General features: G+C 37.4%; 2 protein-coding genes across 7 annotated transcripts in view; one reads left to right on the top strand and one right to left on the bottom strand.

The window, feature by feature from the left end:
* LOC110383424 (S-adenosylmethionine decarboxylase proenzyme) overlaps nucleotides 1-9,912 on the top strand; it is a 35,379-nt gene extending 25,467 nt beyond the window's left edge. The window contains exons 4-9 of one of the 2 annotated variants that reach the window (XM_049848588.2): nucleotides 6,059-6,155; nucleotides 6,871-7,028; nucleotides 7,412-7,504; nucleotides 8,357-8,377; nucleotides 8,873-9,028; nucleotides 9,322-9,912. In XM_049848588.2, coding sequence (XP_049704545.1) covers nucleotides 6,059-6,155; nucleotides 6,871-7,028; nucleotides 7,412-7,504; nucleotides 8,357-8,377; nucleotides 8,873-9,028; nucleotides 9,322-9,459 — 663 coding nt within the window. In that variant the 3' untranslated portion in view covers nucleotides 9,460-9,912. The remainder of the gene's footprint in view (nucleotides 1-6,058; nucleotides 6,156-6,870; nucleotides 7,029-7,411; nucleotides 7,505-8,356; nucleotides 8,378-8,872; nucleotides 9,029-9,321) is intronic. The other variant, XM_049848593.2, reaches the window with a different exon arrangement.
* Nucleotides 9,913-11,027: 1,115 nt separating this feature from the next.
* Nucleotides 11,028-23,031, bottom strand: LOC110381437 (fatty-acid amide hydrolase 2-A). Of its 5 annotated transcripts, XM_064039187.1 has the most exons (13): nucleotides 22,921-22,952; nucleotides 22,579-22,667; nucleotides 21,387-21,653; nucleotides 20,813-20,939; nucleotides 18,836-19,007; nucleotides 18,250-18,374; nucleotides 15,535-15,624; nucleotides 14,963-15,111; nucleotides 14,450-14,532; nucleotides 13,839-14,025; nucleotides 13,398-13,520; nucleotides 12,878-13,015; nucleotides 11,028-12,198 (listed from the first exon to the last, which is right to left on the bottom strand). In XM_064039187.1, exons 2-13 carry the CDS (start codon nucleotides 22,615-22,617, stop codon nucleotides 12,052-12,054), a joined length of 1,647 nt encoding a protein of 548 aa, XP_063895257.1. In that variant the 5' UTR covers nucleotides 22,618-22,667; nucleotides 22,921-22,952; the 3' UTR covers nucleotides 11,028-12,051. The 5 variants fall into 5 exon arrangements, with proteins under 5 accessions (XP_063895257.1, XP_063895259.1, XP_063895256.1 ...); XM_064039189.1 differs by lacking the exon at nucleotides 22,579-22,667 and having other exon boundaries at nucleotides 22,921-23,031; XM_064039186.1 differs by lacking the exon at nucleotides 22,921-22,952 and having other exon boundaries at nucleotides 22,579-22,911.
* Between the last annotated feature and the right edge of the window lie 359 nt (nucleotides 23,032-23,390).

Genomic DNA, 23,390 nt, shown 5'->3' with positions numbered 1-23,390 from the left:
AAAGACATTCAATTTGAGGCACGTCAAAACTAACAAACTTGAAGCTTGATGTTATGCCCTTTAGATATTTGCTATCATTACCATTAATCGCCTTCACGTTTCCTAGGACTTCTAGGTCTTCCCAGGACCTGCAAAAAAAACTGCAACATCGTTCTATCTATAACTTAACAGTCCATAATCACTTGCCAGACGTTCTTCACGGCTGCACACTCTAAGCCTACTTTACTTTTAACAGCTTCGAACATTCCGCTCCATTGAAGCGAGGGGCTCATCAATTACTTGGCGGCTTCGGTATACTTAGCACGTACCTACCTCTGAAACGTTCAGGCCTTTGATATCTAGTCAACCAAGTGATCAGGGTTAAAACGTAATTTATTTCGTCTAGGTTGCTTTATTTTTGAAGGTGCATTATTCAACCCGTCCGAAAAATTAGTTGTTCAAGGGTATAAAGAAATGTGTGACCCTAGTCAGTGGATGGTGAGATGGACTTTAAACATTTCTAAAGATTACATAATGGTGCATTAATGCAAATCCTTAAGAGTTACGATCTTTAAGTAAATACGAAAGTGATTTAATCTCTTGATCTTTCTGAACCGATTTAAACAAATTTTGGTACACAGACTAAGAAAGGGCTGCTTTGAATTTCGGTGCGGCAAGAAGTTCCCTTGCGGGTGGAGCCAGGTAGAATTAATGTAGCACATTGCTGGCTAATCAGTACGCACTTTTCAGTTATAACTCAGATAGGCTCAAAATATACCTAACAGCCCTAATGACTAACATTTTATCTAGAAAGCGGCAATTAAAAAATGCGTTAATCATGCATTGTTTTAACATTCGCTTTTGTATTGATAAGGTTTTTCCAAAAGCTCTGATAATGAATTTAATATGTTGCAATATCGCAAACAGCCCCGATTGTTAGTCACAATTTATAAAAATGGCAAATATTATGAAATAAAACATTGATATCAATGAACTGTCATTTGAACATCTTTGGCAGTCTTTAGGCTGCCTGTCCACCGGAGCGGAGCTAGGCTGCGGAGTGGAGAAACTGAGAAATATTAACCTATAGGATTGCACAAAATCTCCGCTCCTCAATCCTATTGGTTAATATTTCTCAGTTTCTCCACTCCGCAGCCTAGCTCGGCTCCGGTGGACAGGCAACCTTACGGGTAGGCAGAAGCTAGTAAATCTGACAACCAGTCTTACCTAGGAGTATTAGGTTGCCCGGGTAACTGAATTGAGGAGGTCAGATAGGCATCCGGTTAGACTGGAAGCCGACCCCAATATAGTTGGGACAAAGGCTCTTCATATGATGATCAATAAACTGATTGAAACAGAACGACTGTTGCTTTTCCTAGTAGCCTGTTATTAAAATTACAATGTACGTACATTTCTCTGAATTGATAAATCTGTTATACCTAGTAATGGCATGTGCAGAGAGATATTGTAACTTTGTGTTTCAACTGATTAGCCATAAAATAATTGAATGGGTACTTTGTTATTTTTTACATTTTTTTTAAGTTGTCACATAGCTATCCCCAATAAATGGATTTTTTTGTCTATGTTACTACATATACTTACGTATGTAAATTATTCAAATTAACTGCTGCGATAAAAATTTATTTCAAAGAAACAAAGTTAAGATCATATAAGTATCTCTTGGGTATTACGCAGGGACTTCCATTTCCTGAAAACCCAACATAAAACCCTTTGAATCTAACTCCCAAGTTTAACCACCTACTTGAACCCCAGTTAAAGTCTACCCGTGCGTATGACATCACAAAGGTCAGAGATAACGTGAACTCATTGAATCATGCGCCCGCGCCGTTATCATCATAGTACTATTAGTACATTGATGTCGTACCTTATCAAGCTTGTAATGCTTCGTTGAAAGTGAATTATTAATTACCTACTAGCTTACGTTACTTTTATGTATGTACCCCATATTTGCAACGCTTGAAAAAGCCTAAATGGTTTGGCCAGTTTGGCTTTTATTATCCGTCATCATCTGCCTAGCCTTTTCCCAGCTATGTTGGGGTCGGCTTCCAGACTAACTCGATGTACCTGGGTGCCATGGTGCCAATAATTGACATGAAGAGACTGTCTATCTAATATCCTTAAGGCAGTTTCTTGGGCAATCTGATACCCCTTACTTATTTGAGTTACTTACTATATTTTTAACCTGCTGTCTTCTGCAATTTCGTCCATCTGGATAAAAGAGTAGCTTAACTTCCATCTATCTTTATGCTTTATTTTGTCTCAATTGGTTCAGCCATAACCAAATATGCATTTTTTTTTCTTTTTAAAATATTTTAAGGCGTTTTTCGTTTGACTAATTTTTTTGTCAACTAAATATTATCCCACGCTCCTCTCAGCAACACACAAGTTCTGAATCATTCAGAAAGTCTAACATCAGACTTTGTTATGGCGAAGTTTCCTGTCAATGCGGTTGTTATTGCACGCTGATGGGAATATTTGGTACTGTCACCAGATGTTGGTACAGTCAACTGGTTTATTCTGGTTTTTCATTGACTATAAGGAAAAATTTTACTAGATTTTGTATTGTAAGAAGACTAGACGGAAAAACCCTAAACTAAACTATGATACATTGGTAGTTCGTGCCAAAAGCGATTTACTCACTGATTCAGATACTAAAAAATAATGTGCATTGGCAAATGTTACTTGAAATTTTTCAAACTAGCAGCTTTTTTCACTTTTGGGCTATGCTTTCGTGAGGCCCAGTCTTCTGAATTATTTTAAAGGAAAATAAATAAATAGAACTGTAAGTTCCGATTAAAACCACAAAATTCTGGTGTAATACCACACACAAAGGCATATAGAACCTTCTAGAACAAATCGTCTGTATAATTTAAAAAATAATATTATGATTATCTGCATTTTTGACCTCTGATTCATACCCTGAAAATTCTGATAGTACAATCTATAAGTTCAATAGATTGTGATTGAACTGTTTTGTAAAGGCCAAATGCGTCATAATCATAAGATTCCACGAAGTTCAGTTCCTTACCCAACTGTGATAAAAAGGCAGGTAATGTTTTACCTATACTTATTGCTATACTAATATAATAAAGAGGAAATATTTTTTTATTTGTACCCTAAAGGCTCCGAAACCACTCATCATCATCATCTCTGCCATAGGACGTCCACTGCTGAACATAGGCCTCCCCCTTAGATCTCCACAGATACCTGTTGGAGGCGACCTGCATCCAGCGTCTTCCGGCGACCTTTATAAGGTCGTTTATCCACCTTGTCCGAAACCACTGAACCGATTTAAAAAAAATCTTTCACAGTTGAAAAGCTTCACTCTTCCCGAGTAACATAGGCTATATTTTATCCCTGTACGGGCAGTAATTCTCACGGGATTACGGGTAAAACCGCGGGAAAACGACTAGTGATGAATAATGTCATGTTAAAATATTCAGCAGTTACAGTGGTAAAAGGGGTTGAGTGCACTTTGAATATTTAAAAGAATCGACCAGTTGAGGCTTTTATGCCTCACAAAGTATAAGTTAGTTGTAGCGTGTAAAAATTTCAGCACTGGTCAATTAAGTTTCCTTAAAGCTCTTAATTTAGGTTAGTTGTTAATGTAAATGCGCACTTAGTAAAGCCATTGTTTCACCAACCAATTTTCGAACTTTACCTCTACAGTATGCACCTAAAATTTTTCAAAACATCTTCCAAGATTTGGATTGTCCTATCTTTTTTTTTAAGATAAAAAGTTATCAGCTGATGGTCACGTTAACTTTTACTTAAACGCATTTATTTCCTTTTGGAGTCCCTTGATCACAGGGGCCGGCAACGCCGACAGGATTCTGACCTCACCTAGTTTGTAAAACTCCTGTTCCTGTGTTCGAAAATCTTCTTTACGAATCCTTAATTTTGTCTCATGCATGGATACACCCTTCAATTACATTCATCCAAACCCCATCATCACTGATGTGACCAAGAAGTGTTTACGCTATCAGGAATCGGTATCGACGTAGCTCACGTTACAAGCCAGGCATCCGTCTCGAGTTGCTCTTACAATTGTAACTGTGTTTGTTTTGTGACTGTCAAAGACCAACACAGATTCATCAATATTTTGATGTCTTTAGATCTGTGAAGAAGTGTAGGGATGGGATCAACGCTTTTATTTAGTGCCCTTCTTTGTACTGTCTTATCCTGTAAAATTAGGTTGACCAGGTTAATAGGTTGAGGTGGCAGTGACTCCATGTAAAACACTGGCACTCAGCAGTATCTGGTTAGACTGAAAGCCGATTTCAACATAGTTAAGAGAAGGCTAGGATAGCTATAAGAAGCTAGATTTAGTCCTACCCATCTTAGCCAAATTTTTGAGTCGGCTACTATTGCCTCTTGAATATACATATATACTAGGGCTTTCAATACCGGTATTACGGGATCCCGTAATACCGTGATCACGGATAAATTTTGGTATTTTTTCAATACCGGTATTGAGGAGCCAATACCGTGATTACGGTATTACATCTTTTTATAATTTTAATTATTGTGGTTTGTTGTAATAAGTAACAGGAAGTTGTTTTAAATAAGATAAATAACTACGACTCGTAAGATGTATGTACCAACTCGTAATCTTATTCTCACACTTCACACTTGTGTATTAAGCGCCAACCCGCCCAGCATACCCGCCCGCTGATAGTTCTTCAGCAGGGTTTTGTCTCCCTTCGCCTCTGGAGTTCTCCCTTCAAACAGGACGGCATTAAAAAGCTTCTGGAGCTCCCCCAGTATGGGCTTACCTCCTGTTTTTAATAGCTCTGTTGTAATGCCATCCTCGCCAGGGGCTTTTCCATTTTTGAGCTGTCTCAGAGCGATCTCGATTTCGCCACTGCTGACTTCTGGCAGGTCTTCGGTGAAATGTTAATGTGGCTCTAGAATCCTCATTTCCGGGATAAGGTCGAGATGCATGCGATGCGTATAACCGGCCATAGAAGTTTTCCACTTCCGAAAAGACTGCCGGCACCGAAGAAATGACTTCTCCACTTGTTGTGGTCAGCTTCGTCAAGTGGCTTCTTCCAAGAGATTGTACGAATACCTTTGACCCCCGATTCAGCTCAATTGCTCTTTCAAAGTCAAGAGTATTGGAGCACCGGAGGTCGCATCGTACGTGCTTGTTGATCTCTTGGTTTAGAGCCCGCTTAGCTGACGAGGCGGGTTTTCACGTCGTTTCTTCATAATCCCTGACGCTGCATGTTACAGAATCTCGAACCTTCCTCCCTGAGGATCCGAACCACATGTCCACCCCACGTCGAACATGTCGAACCACATATTCGTGGTTCTGGTTAACGTCTGTTGTGGTTTCCACGGCGGCAAATCGGTTCTCCAAATTTGACTGGAACTTTTCAGATCCTGTCATGGTTTGGAGCAGTGTTGGTGGGAGCCTGGCCTTCATCAGACGGAAACGTTCGGCCTTGAAGTTGATATTCAGAGAGCCTCGGACAAGTCGGTGATCGCTACCGGTGTTAAACCTATTGATCACGGAGACGTCTCTGACTATGTGCTTCTTGTTCGTCATGAAGTCAATCTCATTTTTAGTCATAGTGTCGGGGCTATGATTGGACGCTTTTTGAAACTAAAGGATTGTGTTTTAAAAGTTGTAATCGATCTAAAATTAAACTGCGATTTCGAATTAGACGAATTCGATTTGACAATATTAAAAAATGTTTACAACAGCCTTTCTGTAGTCAAAGTAACTATATTAGTACTGTACTATACGGGATGCCAATTTACTAAAAGCGGATATTGCGCTAAAATTTATGTTGACGAAGTTAGATATGGTCAAGCTAATGACTTAAGCCAAAATCTTGCAAAAGCACTTCGAAGACGCATAAAGGAGCGACAACTTTTAATATCTGGAGTATTGCAATATTTGCATGACCGACAATACCGTGATCACGTGATCACGGTATTGAAATTTCTAATACCGGTATTGATACCGGAATTAAAAAAATCCGGTATTTGAAAGCCCTAATATATACCATGTTTGTTTCCTTCGTTAACCTTTCCGTATCATTTGTTCCAGGTGAAACTTCTGGACTCATTCTTTGGCGATGGTCGTGCTTACATCATGGGCCCAGAAAAGGATTGCTGGTACCTGTACACTCTACTGCCGCTTGAAGGTAAGCTAAAGTATTTTCGACCATATTTTATTGCAATAGAGCATGATTTTAAATGTCTTTAGAGTTGGTTTATCCTAAGAGTGATATATGGGCCTATACTCTTTACGCATGATCAAAATCAGCAGGAATTCTTTTTATACTTTTTAACTAAATAATTTTGTATTTTCAATTAACTTAGTAATTTTTATGATTTGATTTCAAGGCCCTCGCATGTAAAAAAAGTCTGTAGACTTTAATTTACTTACTTGTAATTTTAGTTAGCTTTATACTCATTGGCACAATTCATTAATGTACCATGTCATCTTCAGGTGACCGCCCGCCTCATTGGTAATGGTACTCCTAGGCATAACTGTACCGTATGTACCAGTTGGCTTCATCTATGTATATTTATTTATTTATATACAAAGATAAACGATCTATTGTACTTAAATGAGGTTGCTTTGTGACTAACCATCATTTATTTGCTTTAGAGATATGTTATTATTTTTACATCTACAATATGTGTTAAACAATAATGTACTATTATATTTTGAGAATTTAAGGCCGCCAAACTAGCTAAACTTCATGATACATATTTATATTTACAAATTCATAAGTATATCATCGGGGTACTTTTACAATCTATCAATATCATCAAACAATTATAGAATACTGCCAGAAAAAGCTAGGCAAATAATGAAAAACCTATCATAACACCACCCATTTCTTTCACCAGGCACAGTAGACGCCCTTGAGAAGGAACACACTGACGCCAACGAGGGCGGACTGTCAGAACCCGATCAAACCATCGAGATCCTCATGTCAGACCTGGATCCAGCTGTCATGGACATCTTCACCAGACAGTACTCGGCTGATGCTGCTGCTGCTACCAGGGTAAGAGCCTTCCTAATATTTTTGTCATCATCTGCTTGGCCCTGCCTTCTAGTCTAATGGGGTGAAGCTGAATACCCAGTGTTTACATGAAGTGACTGCCAATCTGACCTATCTACTCATATCAATAAAATAAAATAAAATAAAATACCAGTTTCTTGGGCAACAGCATCTGGTACCTAAGACTGCTTATAAGATTTTATGGTTACTGACTGACTATCCGTAACGACTGCCTAAGATGTTCTAATGACAGCCGCGATCCACCAGTTTAACGTGCCTTCCGAAACACATAAGAACTCGGTAAACGATGAGGTCTTCATCATGATTCTATTCTGTAAGAAGTCTTGTTGGGTGAAGTATATTTATTGTCATGTTATTGTTCACAGGAATCTGGTATAGACAAGATAATACCAGGAATGGTCATAGACGACTTCCTGTTTGATCCGTGTGGATACTCAATGAATGGAGTCGCTAAAGATGTAAGTTTTTATATCTCACACATAATACACTACATAATATCTCTAATTCATAATTATTAATAAGCTGTTCCCGCGACTGCAACTGCGTCCCGAGGGACCTACTTCCCGACTCTAGACAAATATTCAAGCGTGACCTTCCCTGAGAAATTGAGTCTTTTTTTAACTACGCTATTGGTTCCTGCGATTAGTGCGTTCAAACAAACAAAAAATTAGTTTATTTGTTCTGATATATATTGTTGAATATAAAAGTCAACAACCTTATGATTAAAAACTGGAAAAGAATCAATTTATGCCTTCTAGAATATAAAGTGTTATGCAGAAACCAATCTTGTCATCATTCAATTGACTAGACTAGATTTTAAACCAATTGAACTCTTAGCTCAACTCTCAACAATACAATAAAATGTCCTAGTTTTTCAAGAAATAGTCTAGATCCATCTAACCACTGCTGGTTAGTACTGAATATTTCGTTTTGAGCGTGGATCAAAGCAACCATTTTTAAATCCAAATCTGCTTGAATCTTCGTCTTAACTTCTTATTTTTCCTTTTCAAAACCAGATAAAATGACAAATGATATGATAAAATGGGTAATAATTAATAACTTTAAAACGGCAGAACTGATTTTGATGAGCCCAGTTTGGAACACCATCTTTCTGCTTTCATCTAAAAAAAAAGTATTACAGACACACAGATATAAAATTTTGAACAATTTACAAACGAATGCTTGTTTAGTGCTCCTGTTTAAAAAAATACACTCTTGGCCGTTCACTCCACGTTCTACTTTTGTTAACTACCTAGTATTAATTAAGATAAACTCTTAATAATAAGATAATATTGTTTACGCTGCCAAAGGGAGATAAGGATTTACCATCCGTAAGTTGTCTCATCGTAACTGTAGTTTATATAACTGGAAGATTAAAGTCATTTATTTACATACCTTCTGAAAAACCTTTCCGTAAAACATCCGAGTTGATAACCTTTTACTTTCTGGAAATTCGGTAAAAAATTCTTGTGTTATAGGAGTTATAGAATTTTGAAAAATGATATGTTTCAAGTATACACCTCGTCTTGGCCATAGATTAAGTCTTTTTACGTGTTATAAATGTTTAAAATTCACAGTTCAAACTTAACTTTGGAACTAATCTTTTCGCCAGAACTTCTAAATATAATGTTAATATTAAATTTACTATTTGGCATTCATCATCATCAGCCTTTTTAGAGTCCCACTGCTGACCAAAGGCCACGTCCCCTAACGAGAAGGATTGAACGTTTTACTATATTTTCCCAAAATGGCCGACACCTATCCACACACCTATCCGTACATATGTTAATTAAAATAACTAATATTCTATTATATTCCTCCACCAGGGCTGCTACATGACCATCCACATAACTCCTGAGCGTTCGTGCTCGTACGTGTCGTTCGAGTCCAACGTGCCGGTGGAGAGCTACGACGGCGTCATCGCGCGCGTGCTGCGCGCATTCCGCCCCGCCAAGTTCGTGCTCACTGTGTTCGCTACACCGGTTAGTATGGGATTATACTTTTATTTTTATCATCATCATCCTCCTGACCTAGCATACTACAAAAAATAAAACTCCTAAAATAAAATTACCAGTTTAAGAAATTATGCAAAAGTCGCGTGGGATGTTCAATTTTCTCAACTATGTTGGAGTTGGCTTCTTACTGGATAATACAGAATGTTTGGTTTTATTGACCTTTCTTATAATATTATACTGTCGAGCTCGTCTTGACCTTGTTATGAGAACAGTGAATATGAGTGAGGGTTTTGTTTCTAAAGCGAGTTTGTAATGTACAGGATTCTCCGGGAGCCAGCGCTGCCCGGCAGCTGAAGAAGTTCCCGGCTTTGGGCGCGTACTCGCCGCTGGAGTCGCAGCACTGCCGCTTCTCGGGCTACGAGCTGCAGTACGCGCTGTACGCCAAGTTCCCGAGCTGAGGCCTCGCGCCGCCGCCCCGCCCCGCGCCGCCTGCTGCGGGCCCCGCGCCCGGCCCCCGGGCCCCTGCCGGCCCCCGGGCCCCCGCCGGCCCCCGGGCCCCCGCCGGGCCCCCCGGGCTGCTGGCCCGCGCCGCGCGGCTGCTGTGCTGCGAGTCCGCGCTGCCCGCCTGACTGACTGACTGTTCCATTCCATTAAGTGATATTATATATACGTTACCTTAGTGTTACGTGTGTGCCAGTGTAGGCGACGCTCTGCGGCGACGCGCGTGCGACACGTGCGAGCGGCACGTGCGACACGCGCGGGCGACGCGTGGACGCGTGCGAGCGACTCGTGGACACGTGCGAGCGACTCGTACGACACGCGCGATGCGGGGCCCGAGCCGCGAGATACACGCGGGGCGTGCATGCCCACTCTGAGATTTAACAAATCAAATAAAAAGATTTCGAATTATACATTCGTGTTTTATTTGCTAATTAATAATTACTTCAACCATTAATACCACGGTTACACACTGATATGACACAAATGTACGCCGTAGACCAGTGGTGTATTTACTAAGATTCCATGCAGGGCTGGGCAAAGGCCCAGGACATCAAATCATTATCAATAATACTATAATAATAATAGTCTTTTGTACTCAAACCTGTCGTACTAACTACCCACGATCGCAAGGAGGTATGGCAGAGCACACAGCTACACGGACGCTTCTTCGGGGCTCTTCATGGCCCCGATGTAGACTTCAAAGCGTCCGTAGCTTGGCTACGCTTCGGTGACCTGTTTGGAGAAACCGAAGGGTTTGTATGTGCAATTATGGACGAAGTTATCCTGACGAATAACTACCGGAGATATATCATGAAAGACGGGACGGTTGACATATGTCGGGCATGTCACCATCCGGGTGAGTCTATCAGACATATCTGGTTGTTCTCGTTTGGCTAACGGTGAATATTTGCACAGACATAACCAAGTGGCCAAGATCATCCACCAGCAGCTTACAGCAATACAACCTTGTAGATCTTGAGGTACTGTACTACAAGTATGCGCCCGACCCAGTTCTCGAAAAGGACCATATAACGTTGTACTGGGATCGATCTATCATCACTGACAGGACTATAGCAGCCAATAAGCCTGATATTGTGGTGATAGATCGATTAGCGCGCCGCGCGATGATAGTCGATGTCGCCGTCTCGCATGACGAGAACCTTGTGAAAGCTGAGAAAGAGAAACAAATAAAGTATCTCGACTTAGCGCACGAGGTTGTCGCCATGTGGAGTGTCGACACGGCTGTTGTTGTGCCGATTGTCGTTACGGCCAATGGTTTAATAGCCAAGAGCCTCGACGAACACCTCAGGAGGCTCTCGTTGGGCGGCTGGATCAAGGGACTGATTCAGAGGGCAGTACTCCTTGATACGGCACGTATTGTGAGGAGGTTTCTGTCTCTGGGACCCTAACCACCGGTACCTTGGACCCTGTGCCCGATATCGGTGGCAACCTTTTTTTTGTTTTTATATTTAATACATATTTAAAAATGTAATTAATATGTTCAAGAATAAATAAATGAAAAGTCTTTTGTAATCAAAAATATATTTATTGGATAAGTTATTCAGCTCAGCCTCCACCAATTTCATTAAATATATTGACACATCAGTCTCAAAATCACTTATTACAAAATAACTATATGTATGCCAGGCATACATAGCTGCTAGCAATAATTACTATTGAAAAATAAACATTGAAAAGTGTACAAAATGCAATATATAATTCCTATACTTATTACATTGATATAAGTTCCTATGTACTTATAATCATAAGACATCACAGAAGAATAGACATCACATTAATATTAAAAACGTGTAACATTAAATGCGCAAAACATGATTGAAAATGAATAGTTTTTACAGTCGCAAGAAAGATGTGAATTACTGACTTCTCTCAGAAATTGTGTTCAATTGAATTAATAAACATAAATAAAAAAACATTTGTAATGTCTGAGGTTTTGTGCATTTAACGTTACACATTTTAAAGTTAATAACAATATTAGTAACTTTCGTCGTTCCAAAATTCCAGCACCATTAGAATACTTCCACAACCCTTTTATGTTTAAGTGAGACAATCATACATACTATATTTTTTTCTAATAACATTTTCTAGAAATGAACCATACAAAAATAACAAATATTAGAATAGTTTTATTATAATAAATGTAAATATATAAATATCATTTAAAATAACAAATATATGGAAGTATAAAAAACTGGAAATTACTTATCACATCATACTTAAATTATAAATGCGTGAACTTTGAATGTTGATTTATAAAAATGCTTATGATATTGTTAAACATAAGTATGAATTAAGTAGTATATACTGTATTGTGTAAGCAAAACTATACTTATGCTGGGTTATTTCACTATTGATAACCATCAGAGAAGCTTATATTAAAATCACCTTCAACCGGTTTCTAAAAGCACTTTTGCCGGCGGTTAATTTTTTTTGCTCCGTGTCCGTTAAAGAACCAGCAACAAAATCCCTTATATGCGATTAACAGGGTACAAATCTGAGTATTTAATATCAGATTTCGTCTTAGTAGTCTAGTCTAATATCTTGCAAGGCAGAGTGGAGCCCCCTAGGACTTCGCCGAGGTACTGAGCGACGGCAGCACAGAGCGCCTCGTGTTTCGGAGCAGCGACCACTTGTATGCCGAGAGGAACCTTGTCGCTGTTCACGCCGAGCGGGATCTGATGACAATATAATTATCCACGATGTACTTAGAAAGTTTATACAAAGGACAATGGGCACAAATATATGGGACCTGGTATACCCCACCAATAGGAATGTCATATATATCATTGGATAGGCCTTTTTATGTAGAACAATATTTACTATGACAGCTTTGCTGAAATGTTTGTCCGTTCTGAGATATAGATCAAAAACTGTGCAAAAGTTAGAACTAAGTAATCTATTGATAACTCAAGTTTTTAAAGGAAAATCTAAGAACTACTACGTGTAAGTCTTGTATGATTCAATCTGCATTGGTACTTGCCTGACCTGGAATCGAACCCACACACTCAAACTTGGTGAGAGAGGTTGGCTCTTTACCCACAGGGCAATACCTCTATTATATATTTTTTTTTTAAACTTGTAATTATATAACTCTGTTACACATATAAATATGTAATAAGATCGTAATAATATATATATTTTTTAACTATTTATGCACACAGTCACCATATGACAGAAGAAACAATAACATAAAATAGTAGAAAGGTGCTGCTTATTAAATAGAAGAAAGAAAATAAGTCGCTATAAATATGTATTTGATTTTTGATGAATATTTAAAATTCTCTTAATTTGCCAAATAATATTAGTCAACTACAAATTCTTATTTACAATTAAAATAAAAAAAAATTACGTTACCTGTGCCGCGGGGAATCTGAGTGCGTTAATGACCGCCCAGTAGGCGAAGTTGAAGGGCCTCACGATGGGCGAGTAGTGATACGGCGCCACTGATGGACTACTAGGGAATATTAGCACTCCGTCATCGCCTAGGGTTTTCTGAAAATTGAAAAATGCATATTTATGTGAGTAAAATAGCTTTAAAAAGAAGTGTGATTAGTGTGTAATGTTATTTTATTGGTTATGACTATGTTAAAATTATACTTATAGAACTTTCAATTAAAAATGTTGGTGGAATCTCGCTATAAGGTCTATTCATTCTGGATAACTAGATAAATTTGAGGTTACTAGATAAATTGCAGAATATCTACACTAATTAAATAAAGATGTTTGTTTTTTATCCTAGTCTCCTGGCTCCTATAGATTCCCGAGATAACATAGGGTATATTTTGTCTGGGTAAATAAAATCTCCCATTATGTACAAGTGCAATAACCCAAGGAAATAATATAATAACGTATCAAATATTTAAAAATAACTCACAATCAAGTCTTCTTTAAGTTCGTTAGTAAGTTTCTCAGCCCAGTCCTTGTTGACGGGAGGTAGCACCTGGTCATCCAGCAGCTTCATGATAGCCGGGAGAGTGAAGTTCGACATGCCAACTAGCTGTAATGACAAAATATACAGATTAAATAACAAAATTATATTTCAAAGTGATGTTTAACAGATTTGATATTAAAAAGCCAGTCAAGTGCTAGTATAGTATCGTAGATATTTATAGGGGTCACCAGCAACCGAATGTAATAGCTATGGTATTAAGAAATATGAAGTGATGAAGTACATGCAAAATGAAAAATTGTTTATTCAAATCAAACTTAGCTGCATCGTCAGAAATTTACAATGGACAGTCCCCAAAACGCCCACCCTTCCCCACTTCCTACGTATTTTTGCTAGGAAGAAGAAGCTGGAAAAATATAACACTACCTTCTTCGGCAGTTCAGCATAGGCCTTCGCAGCCCCTCGTCCGTTGGTGAGCAGTGAGGCGAAGTCATCTTCCTCGTGCGTCATCCAGTAGCGCCACAGCACGAACATGTAGTTGAAGCCGGGATGGTAGTAGGGGACTGGCACGTGAGGAGTGGATGTCGCGTCTTCTGTTAGCTTTGTTATGGCTCTGGAATTTAATTTTAAAGAAAATAATTATTAGGGTTTCTATTAGTAAAACGTGTCGTCTGTCAAATGTATTTTTGTTGCCGCTATAACAACAAATACTGAAAACTAGGAGGCTCCCATGCAACATATTTTTTTTTTGTATTTTTTAATATTTTTTAGGCAGCTTTTCAACTTTGAATAGATAAGAAAGCACATAATACTAAAAGACCAAATAAGTGTGATGTCACAGGTAAACTAAGGTTGGTCCCACTACGGAAGTTCCGCTACCAGATCAAATATCATTTATTTCCAAACCGTTAGCATACTTTGGTTAATACAATTATATATTTTTTATATATATTTCGGTTATTTTTTTAATAATAAGTCAAAAATAAAATATATTCGCATTAGATATTCGTGAAAACATTGCTATAAAACTTTTATACCTGTTCATAGCAGCCCGCAGTTCGGGTGAAATGGGACTGACGCGTAGATCCTGTGCCGTCTCCACGTAGAAGTACCGAAGTTTCTGAAATACATCCACAAATTCATATTAGACTTTCTAACCTAGACAGTTGACGCGAAGAATAAATAAAGATTTTGTAAAATTACCGTTTAAATTAAATTGGATGGAGTTCTTCATAAAGCAGAAGTTATTTTAAGAAAATTACCTCTATTTCAATAGTCTATAGTTACCAAAATTAAAAGCTGATTTATTTAAACACTCTTATTTTAGAAAATATTGGTCCAACTTGTCAAAATCGCTAAGTTTTAGATAGCTCATTTATCGAGGAAAACTGAACGGGCTATTTTTTATATAGGAATACGGAGTAGTTACTAGTGAAAATAAATGGAAAAATAAATTATGACTAAAAAAAAAACTTCACAAACAACACAATAAGATTAACCAAAACTATAGTATAGCTTTCAACTCACAAACTTTTAATTCTAGTACTAACCTTAACATCAACAACTCGATCTAAGTTCAATTCGTGTACTTTCTCAGCATCGACAATGATCTTAGTGAGCGGGATAAGATCAGAACAGTGCGTGCTCACGAACCCTATCGATGCCATCGACTTCTCCTTGCCCGTGCGGAGAGCTGAACCTGGTAAACAAAAGAACACATTTTATTTGATTCACGAACTTTTTTGGTTTAGATTACTGACAAAGAAAAGTTAAAGAAGCACCGCTTTTGTAAAAATGATTATTAAATAACGCAGGCTAAGTGCAATCGGATTCGTGCAAGAAGGTTTCCATAAAAAGGCTAAACCGAAGGCCTCTGGTCTATAAAATAGCAAAAAAATCGTTTGTTATAGCGTTAATGTCTAGCTACAAAGTAAGACAGTTCTCACTGATTGAACTTTTACAAATTCATGCATTAAAAACATTACCCTCCTTCTTTGGCAGTCGGGTAAAAATAGAAAAAAAAATAATGTCAATTTTATCTTCTGGTTACGGAACTCTAAAAATAGTATAATTTTTAGAATGTGTTTCTCTTATTAAATAAACTCTTTATGAAGTGACCTACCTTTAAGGCTAGTGTGTCCAGAAGTAGGATTGAGCGCGTACAGCCCGCAGAAGAATGCAGGCATGCGAGTCGAGCCGCCGATATCCGAGCCTGAAAACATATTTCATATATAACACATAATCTATCAGTTACATGGACTTTTCCAACTATATTTTGCATTGCATTGCATATATTTTCGTTGCATAAATATGTGCATAATAAATATTTTCATTCTATAATACCATATCAGTGTCACAGAATGTTATTAATACTTAGTATGTGAAAGTTTGTAGTTTAGGATGGTTTTGATGAATCTTCATCGTAGAAGTCTGATCATGATTAGAGCAACATAATAAACTTCTTTGTATTCTGGTGCGGGAAGTATGTATATAGCTTCCTGACTGTTATCGGTCATGGCATATTTTCTCTTTCTTTTAAGAGGGCTATCACAAATTTTCGAGTTTTATACGAGTTTTGATGCGTCATTATGCTTTGGATATAGTCACAAAAAAAAAACAAAAATAAGATTAAGAAAGTTTGATCATTTATCTTGGGGCTGTTTTCAATAAATATTTTAATTTGTCCACGTACATCAGTAAAATCTTTGTCTCTGCAAAGGATGTTTCATAAAATGTTGCTTTTGGGTATCTTTTGATGCTTCGGTACTCCGAGGATATAGCAATTTAACCATTTATAAAAATGTTCAAGATACAACTATATCTTGTACTTGTGCTTGCTTACACCAATTTATTACAATTCATACAGTAATACACCAAAAATAATTCTATAAAACTGAGAGTTACTGACAATTTTCCGTACGAAACTATATTTTTTATCTATGAAAGTATAATCCAAATTCAAATAAAAAACATGTTATAAATAAGGTGGTATTGTTATAAAGCTTGAAAAAAAAAATTGGTCTATTTAAAAGTAAAACAATATTTTAAAATAATTTTTGTTTGCAATGCAAAAATCAATATAAATCTTGTGACGCGCTGCGTTCAACTTTAGTCAGCGCCAGGCGCTTACCGAGGAGGGACGTATCGCTCGCTGTTGCGCCGCGTAAACTCGCCGGAGGTCGAAAAATATAGCGCAACTAACACGTTTTGATACTAGTGAGTTTTTATTTTATTTATTAGTTATAATGATCTGAATGAAATGTAATATACATAAGTATTAGCCCATGATATTCTAATGCGAAAATGTTATAGATAGGCTTCTCTTTTTTTGATGTTGGTTATAAAGAAATATGTACGTAAATGTCATCGTCGTTAGTTTCGCTGTTGCATAATAATGTAATTCTTTGATTCTTGCAGGATAATGAAAGCATATTTAATTCAGACTATCAGACTCAATTACCAGTACAAATAATATGGTAAGTATTTTTTGTCACCCGCAAAAGGTATACGTGACACATTTGTTTTAATAAACTATCTACATTCCTAGTTTTCATTGTTGCAGGAAAATGAAGATACAATACATGGAAGACGAATTATAGATTTTAGTTTTTTTTATAAATCAAGTACTTATAATTGATAAACATGGTGAAAAGTTTGGTTGTCGATTTAATAATTTAAAAATTGTAAACGATTACTTGTTTATTGTAACTCAATTGAGCTATTCTAGGTTATAAAATTCATCGGTACAAATAATATTTCATAAACTATAAAAACAATAAATTATTTCGGAAAAAAGTGGCAAAGTCTCAAGTTTGTTTGTGCCGCGTGGCGGTCCGCAGGTGTGCGTTGCGTATTTCGCTAGACGCACACATGCGCAAGTGCTGCCGGCTATCGTCTAATTTACCTAAACCTGAGCAATTCGATTTTGTAATAGCGCTCTTAAGGAGATCAGCCAGCTCTGCGCAGTACATATTATAGTGTTAAATTAAACATTTGCGCACACACAGGTGCACTCTCATAGCCGGACGGGACGGGCATTCGACACCACCGGAGAGAGATCTCTGGTTGGACCGACACTAACGTGCTCTCCGATGCAAGGGAATGTAGTACCTTCGCTAATCAATATATTATAGGAATGAATTTTATTCAGTGCGTAAACTTTGTCCACTTAGGGCTTTTTTTTTCCGACGTCAAAAATCATCAAATGACCCCTCCCGCTGTGGTTTAGCAGCGGTGAGGGAGTGTCAGACTCTTACTGACTAAAAACCGTCGTGTTCCGTCGTAGGCCTTTTATGTACCAGGGCTGCGGTAACTCTTTCGAACAACCCGCAGCCCCGGCAGGCCTTGGCCCTGCTGGGCCCCGCTGGTCCACTTAGGGCTGATTTTTCAATTTCAATATGGCGGTTTGACATATTTTCCATACAAAAGCTGTCAAAACGTTAAAAATATTCCTCAGATAGAAGTTATCTGGCGATTGAAAAATCAGCCCTTATAGTTAAATAAGTTTTATAGATACGTATATTTTTATTTTGTTGTGTTTTAGTACCAAAAATAGGTAATAGGTAATAGGTTATTTATAGCAAAAGATGTTTATTTTGCAACCGATTGTACGGTCACAGTCGTCACAGTAGGCACGGCGGCAACGCGAAACCGGTTTACTGAAGCGAGCGCTGCTCCAAGCGCGTAAGAATAGTTAGTATCCATATATTGGTGGTAAAAAAAAAAATACTGATGATGCAGATATGTTCTGTTAGTGATTCTGGACCACCAGATTTTTTTTGCACTGTTTAAAATTCATTCCTGTATATTGTTCAGTAATAGAGAAATTGATACATACATAGCGAGATGGGTGTGGCCCGTGCAGCACAGAGAGCAGCCTCCCCGCCGCTGGAGCCGCCGGGTGTGCGCCCCGAGTGGTGCGGGTTGCACGTCTGACCGAACACGTAGTTACGGCTCTCCATCCTGGAAGATATAGGTAAAAATATTTTAAAAATTTAGATAAAACTATTTATATAACCACAGCACAGTAGACATTATCTACACAAGCTAAACTCATAACATCCACTTCAAGTAGGTATTAAACTTCATGGTTATTTATCCAGTCATTTTGGTATACATATTTATTTCCATCTGTGGCCTTATGACCAGAGTCAATGAGTTTTTAAAAACTTGGCACCGGCCTATCTTAGTGGTGATAGTGGTCATTAAGGCACTCACCAGTTATTGACTTCAGGTACATTAATGACGGTAACAGGGGTGGGGCCGGCTTGCCACAACCCGCACTCCACATCCCTGCAGTGGTAGTCATTAAGGCACTCACCACTTATTGACCTCGGGTACATTGGTGACAGCCACAGGGATGGCGCCGGCATCCCATACGTACGGTACATACTAATAGTAGTGGTGGTCATTAAGACACTCACCACTTATTGACCTCGGGCACGTTAGTGACTGCCAAAGGGATGGCACCGGCCTCGCGCAGGCGTCGCACACACTCGGCGTCTTCATGCGCCCGCACGTCGCGGCGGGCGAGTAAGCCTAGTGTATGTAGCAGGCCTGATATTGCATGGCTTTCCTTTGTTGTGAATGGGACGCCTAGAAAAAAAAAGAGATTTTAATATAAGATATCATGACCAGTTTTGAATATAGTTGAAGACTTAAAAAAAGAGATATTGCATATCTTATTCAGATAAATTGCGAACCTCCGCCTTTTTGGGAAGTCGGTTTACAAGCCAAGTCACAGGACTTACTAAACACTGGCGATAAATAGATAAGCTTATTTTCAATGGTTTATGGCGTATTTCAAATGTATATCTATTTATTGTGTTAACTAGAGATTGCAATTAATTAGACATTACATACAGGGTCGCATATACAGTAGAAATCAAAATCAATACATTTTACTAAATATGTTAATGAAATCCGTAGTTATTAATGTTTAAATATTCCACAGGAAAAATCATTAATGTCCAAGGGTACGCTGATGATTATGTAAATATTTAATTTAAAATAAACATTCAACAAAAAGTATTATTTTCTTAGCTTGGGTTTGTCCCCCATGCACCTGCACAGCGATCAAAGTTATTTCCCGCTGCATATAAATATGTATACCTAATAAACGCTATTTTTAGAGAAATAACAGCTAAAAAAATAATATACCCATCTAATTGCACATCCAATTAGTGATAAAGCACTAATTAGCTGTATAATAAATTATATAATTGCCGACTTTCTACCACACAGAGGCTTGCTATCGGGGCCACAGTCACTTTCATAGAAAAATATTCATAACGGACTGAAAGCATGAAAGTAAATCACCCTATTTTATATAAAACCATTAAATCTGCCGCATCTGTCTGTCTGTTAGCGTTAAATTCCAAAACTACTGAACGGATTTGCACGCAGTGTTTACAAATAGGAGGGATTCATGAGATAAGTTTTATTACCTATATGTATATTTTTTTATATTGCAAAGTGGCGTCATATGCCTATCCTGTATGTCTGTTTGTCGCGCTTTTACGTCAAAAAATGGCTGAAAAGAGTGGTTTAAAAAGCCTTTATAAATATTATAAAAATTGTATCATCTATATCCCATTCAAAACGTGTGTTAATAAAGAATTTAAAAGATATAAAGAAGGCAGTACTCCTTGATACGGCGCGTATTGTGAGGAGGTTTCGGTCTCTGGGACCCTAACCACCGGTACCTTGGACCTTGTGCCCGATATCCGATAAAATGTAAAAAAAATGTTGAGTAATCAATAAATGAACTACACAAGGATTTTTTTTTCATCGACTAGCTCAAAATAGTTCCTTATAGAAGTGAGAAAGATTAGAATTAACAAAGTAAGCATGTAGGAAGCTGTTATGTACAAGTGTAATTAAAAACAAATTATATGATTTAACTATTGTAACAAGCGGTTGCGTAAAACGAGAGTTACGGAAACTTAATTACATTGTACAGCATGTAAAATTGGTTGAATGTATGTACCTTTCATTATTTCAGTAATTTATTTTTTATCAAGTGAATGTATTAAATTCCAGTGAAATGTTAATGAATTAAACTGCGGAACGGATTTAGATGAGACTTTAGTATAATAGCTTATAAAAAGTATATATCCGAATAACATATAGGCTACTTCTTATCCTGGTGTGGGTAATAGTTCCATCTGGATAGTGGCAAGACCACGGGAGTAAACTCTACTAATATTTTAAAGCTGAAGAGATTGTTTTATTCCTATTGAATCCAACAAGCTACTTTACCAATTTGAAAAATTGTTTCAGTATTAGACAGTCCATTTATAGAAGAAGGCTATATATAGGCTTTTTATCTCGGTCCAGAAGTAGTTTCCACTGGACGGTGACAAAACCGCAGGAAAAAGCTAGTTTAAAAAAATATTTACCTAAAAATGGTTTCTTCTGGAAGTATTCATCAGTAAGTCCAGACTCAATGAGTTTGTCTACCTCTTGCGCCTCCTTCAGAGCATCATCAAATCTCTCGTCGGTCACCGCGTTTATTATTGGATTAACCTGCAAAATAATAATCATAAGGTTAAGCAATGCTTGATGAGGTAGGTCTGTGGATGGGTGACCATCATGTCATGACAAGCTTAGTGTCAGAAGGAAATTGGTAAGACCTAGCTGTTATTTCAGCAATAGGTTACTCAGAAGCCAGAAAGTCTGACATCCAGTCTTACTACGATGTATCTGGTCACCTAGGCAACTGAATTGAGGAGATCAGATAGGCACTTGCTACATGGAAAACTGATACTGGTAGACCGCTGCATCCAGTGGGACTGGAAGCTGACCCTGGCATAGTTTGGGTAATGGATAGGCAGATGAATAAGTTCAAAATTAAATACTAAATTGCCTTCTATACTTTTTTTTTTTGCCACGCTTTACTTAAACTGTTCCAGCAATTTTGCTATTTGGGTTTTACAAACAAAATCAATCTAAACTTAATAATTTGTGACTTACTTGCTGAATCCTTTCAATGCAAGCCTTAACCAGGTCCTCAGACTTCAACTCCTTATTCCTGATCTTCGCAGCCAAGGCCACAGCACTCTCGGCTAACATGGCATGTTTCTTCTCCAAATCCGGTAAGGGTTTCCTCGTCCCCTCCCAGAAATATCCATAGATGATGTCGATGACCATGTCCAGGTACGTTCGGAAGATGAGGAACGCATGTTTCAGCATGTTGGTAGCCATGCCGAGGAATATTTTTGTCGGTTTATTTTTATGATGCTGTTGGAAAAATAAAAAGGGAAGTTGTTTTTATGGAATCTTAGTAGATGTATGCTGATTGTATCATTATTAGGTAGATTGATTAAGGCTTAAGTTTTCCAAGAATATAAATTACAGTTTTCTTAAAACAATCAACTTCCAATTATCTCATCCAACTTTCAAAATATGTAAATATGTTGTCGGTGAACTTGGGCCCGAATAAAAATGGAATAAGAGTTTCCTTTTTTAAAAATCAGTTACAATTAATTGGCTGAAATTCTTGTCACCATTATGGTAATTCAATTTTATAAAATTTTTGTTAGACTTGAACTGTTTGTTCATTAAAATATTATTAACCTTTTGTCAAGTGACATTAACTTTAAGTGTATATGCTAATGTAAAATAATATGCTCATTTTTGTCAGATAAAGCCACTGTAATATACCTATAATGTATTTATTTCAATATCTCACAATCACCTTTATTTATTGAACCAATTCACACATAAACAATGTTTTATGATAACTATAATCTATAATTTCCCCGAAAGAAATCATAAAATGTATTTTTTTATTATTTTACATTACCTACCTTGCACAAATATTGAAAATACACCACTCACTGTTCAATACAGAACGTATACTAATCAATATTCCACAGATAAAGAAAATACACATTCAATTTGCATTAATTAGATAACATATCAACTATATTGAGTAAAAATGAACGCTACTATGTATTTTATAGGAACAAAATAAGTTTAGTAGTAAAACCAAAGAGGTCATTGCAAGCTATGCAACCTCTACTGAAACTGGTTGTAAGAGTAAAGATCAATGCCCTATGCAAGTGCAAGGATAAAAGCTAGGCTAACTTTGTGTTGCTTGCATGAGACAAGTATTTGCTAAGCCATTTGTTAATGTATGCACATTGTGAGTAATCACGCTTACCTGGATATTATTCGCTTTTTCGCCGTTCGATATGCTCATTGCTCTCTGATAAATTATGTTAATTAACACAACTCGTTTGTTTTTTGAAACTACAATGAAAAAGATTCAGTTCTAATTTCAAATTCGCTGGCGTGTATGTACGCGTCGCGGTATGATGTGAAAGGTGCTAGCCATATTAGATGCAAAACTTTCTATTTTATCTCTAAGCTTCATAGAGATATTTCTTGTTTACATAATAATGCGATCGTGGTTCTATCATTCAAACTTTCATGGGTATACTTCTGGAAACAAAGTATCCAGTATTTTACGTGAATGTAAATTGTTTTTGATTTGATTACTTACATTATTTTTCTCTATTTTCCAAATTCAAAAGTTTGGAGATTATCACAATTTCGTTCCAAAAATAAAAGTTCATATTTTTTGACATTGTTTTGTTTGTGCTGTCATTATTACTATCTGTCAATGTCTTCTCAATCTGTCATAATTTTACGGTTCTCTGTTTCAAAAGAAATATCACGGGTTCTGTATAATTTATTGCAAGTGTATTTTCTCTCAATTTTCAAGTATCAATAAAGAATTCTCTCAATTTTCGTGTTTTTTCAAGTTCAGTTTTTTTCTATTGTTGGTTTTCGGCTAAAATGTCCGTCAACCACTGCTACTGTGTGTGGTCCACATGGCCCAATGGATTTTCCGATTCCCCTCATTCAACATGCCTGTTTAGAAATATGTATGTCGCTCCTTGCAAAGCACTGGTACCCAGCTACATCCGGTTAGACTGGAAGCCGACCCCAACATAGTTGGGAAAAAGGCTC

The sequence above is a fragment of the Helicoverpa armigera genome, chromosome 18 (assembly GCF_030705265.1).
Source record: "Helicoverpa armigera isolate CAAS_96S chromosome 18, ASM3070526v1, whole genome shotgun sequence".
Lineage (NCBI taxonomy): Eukaryota > Metazoa > Arthropoda > Insecta > Lepidoptera > Noctuidae > Helicoverpa > Helicoverpa armigera.
Note: the sequence above shows the minus strand (reverse complement) of the source record. Positions and strands in the feature narration are given on the sequence as shown.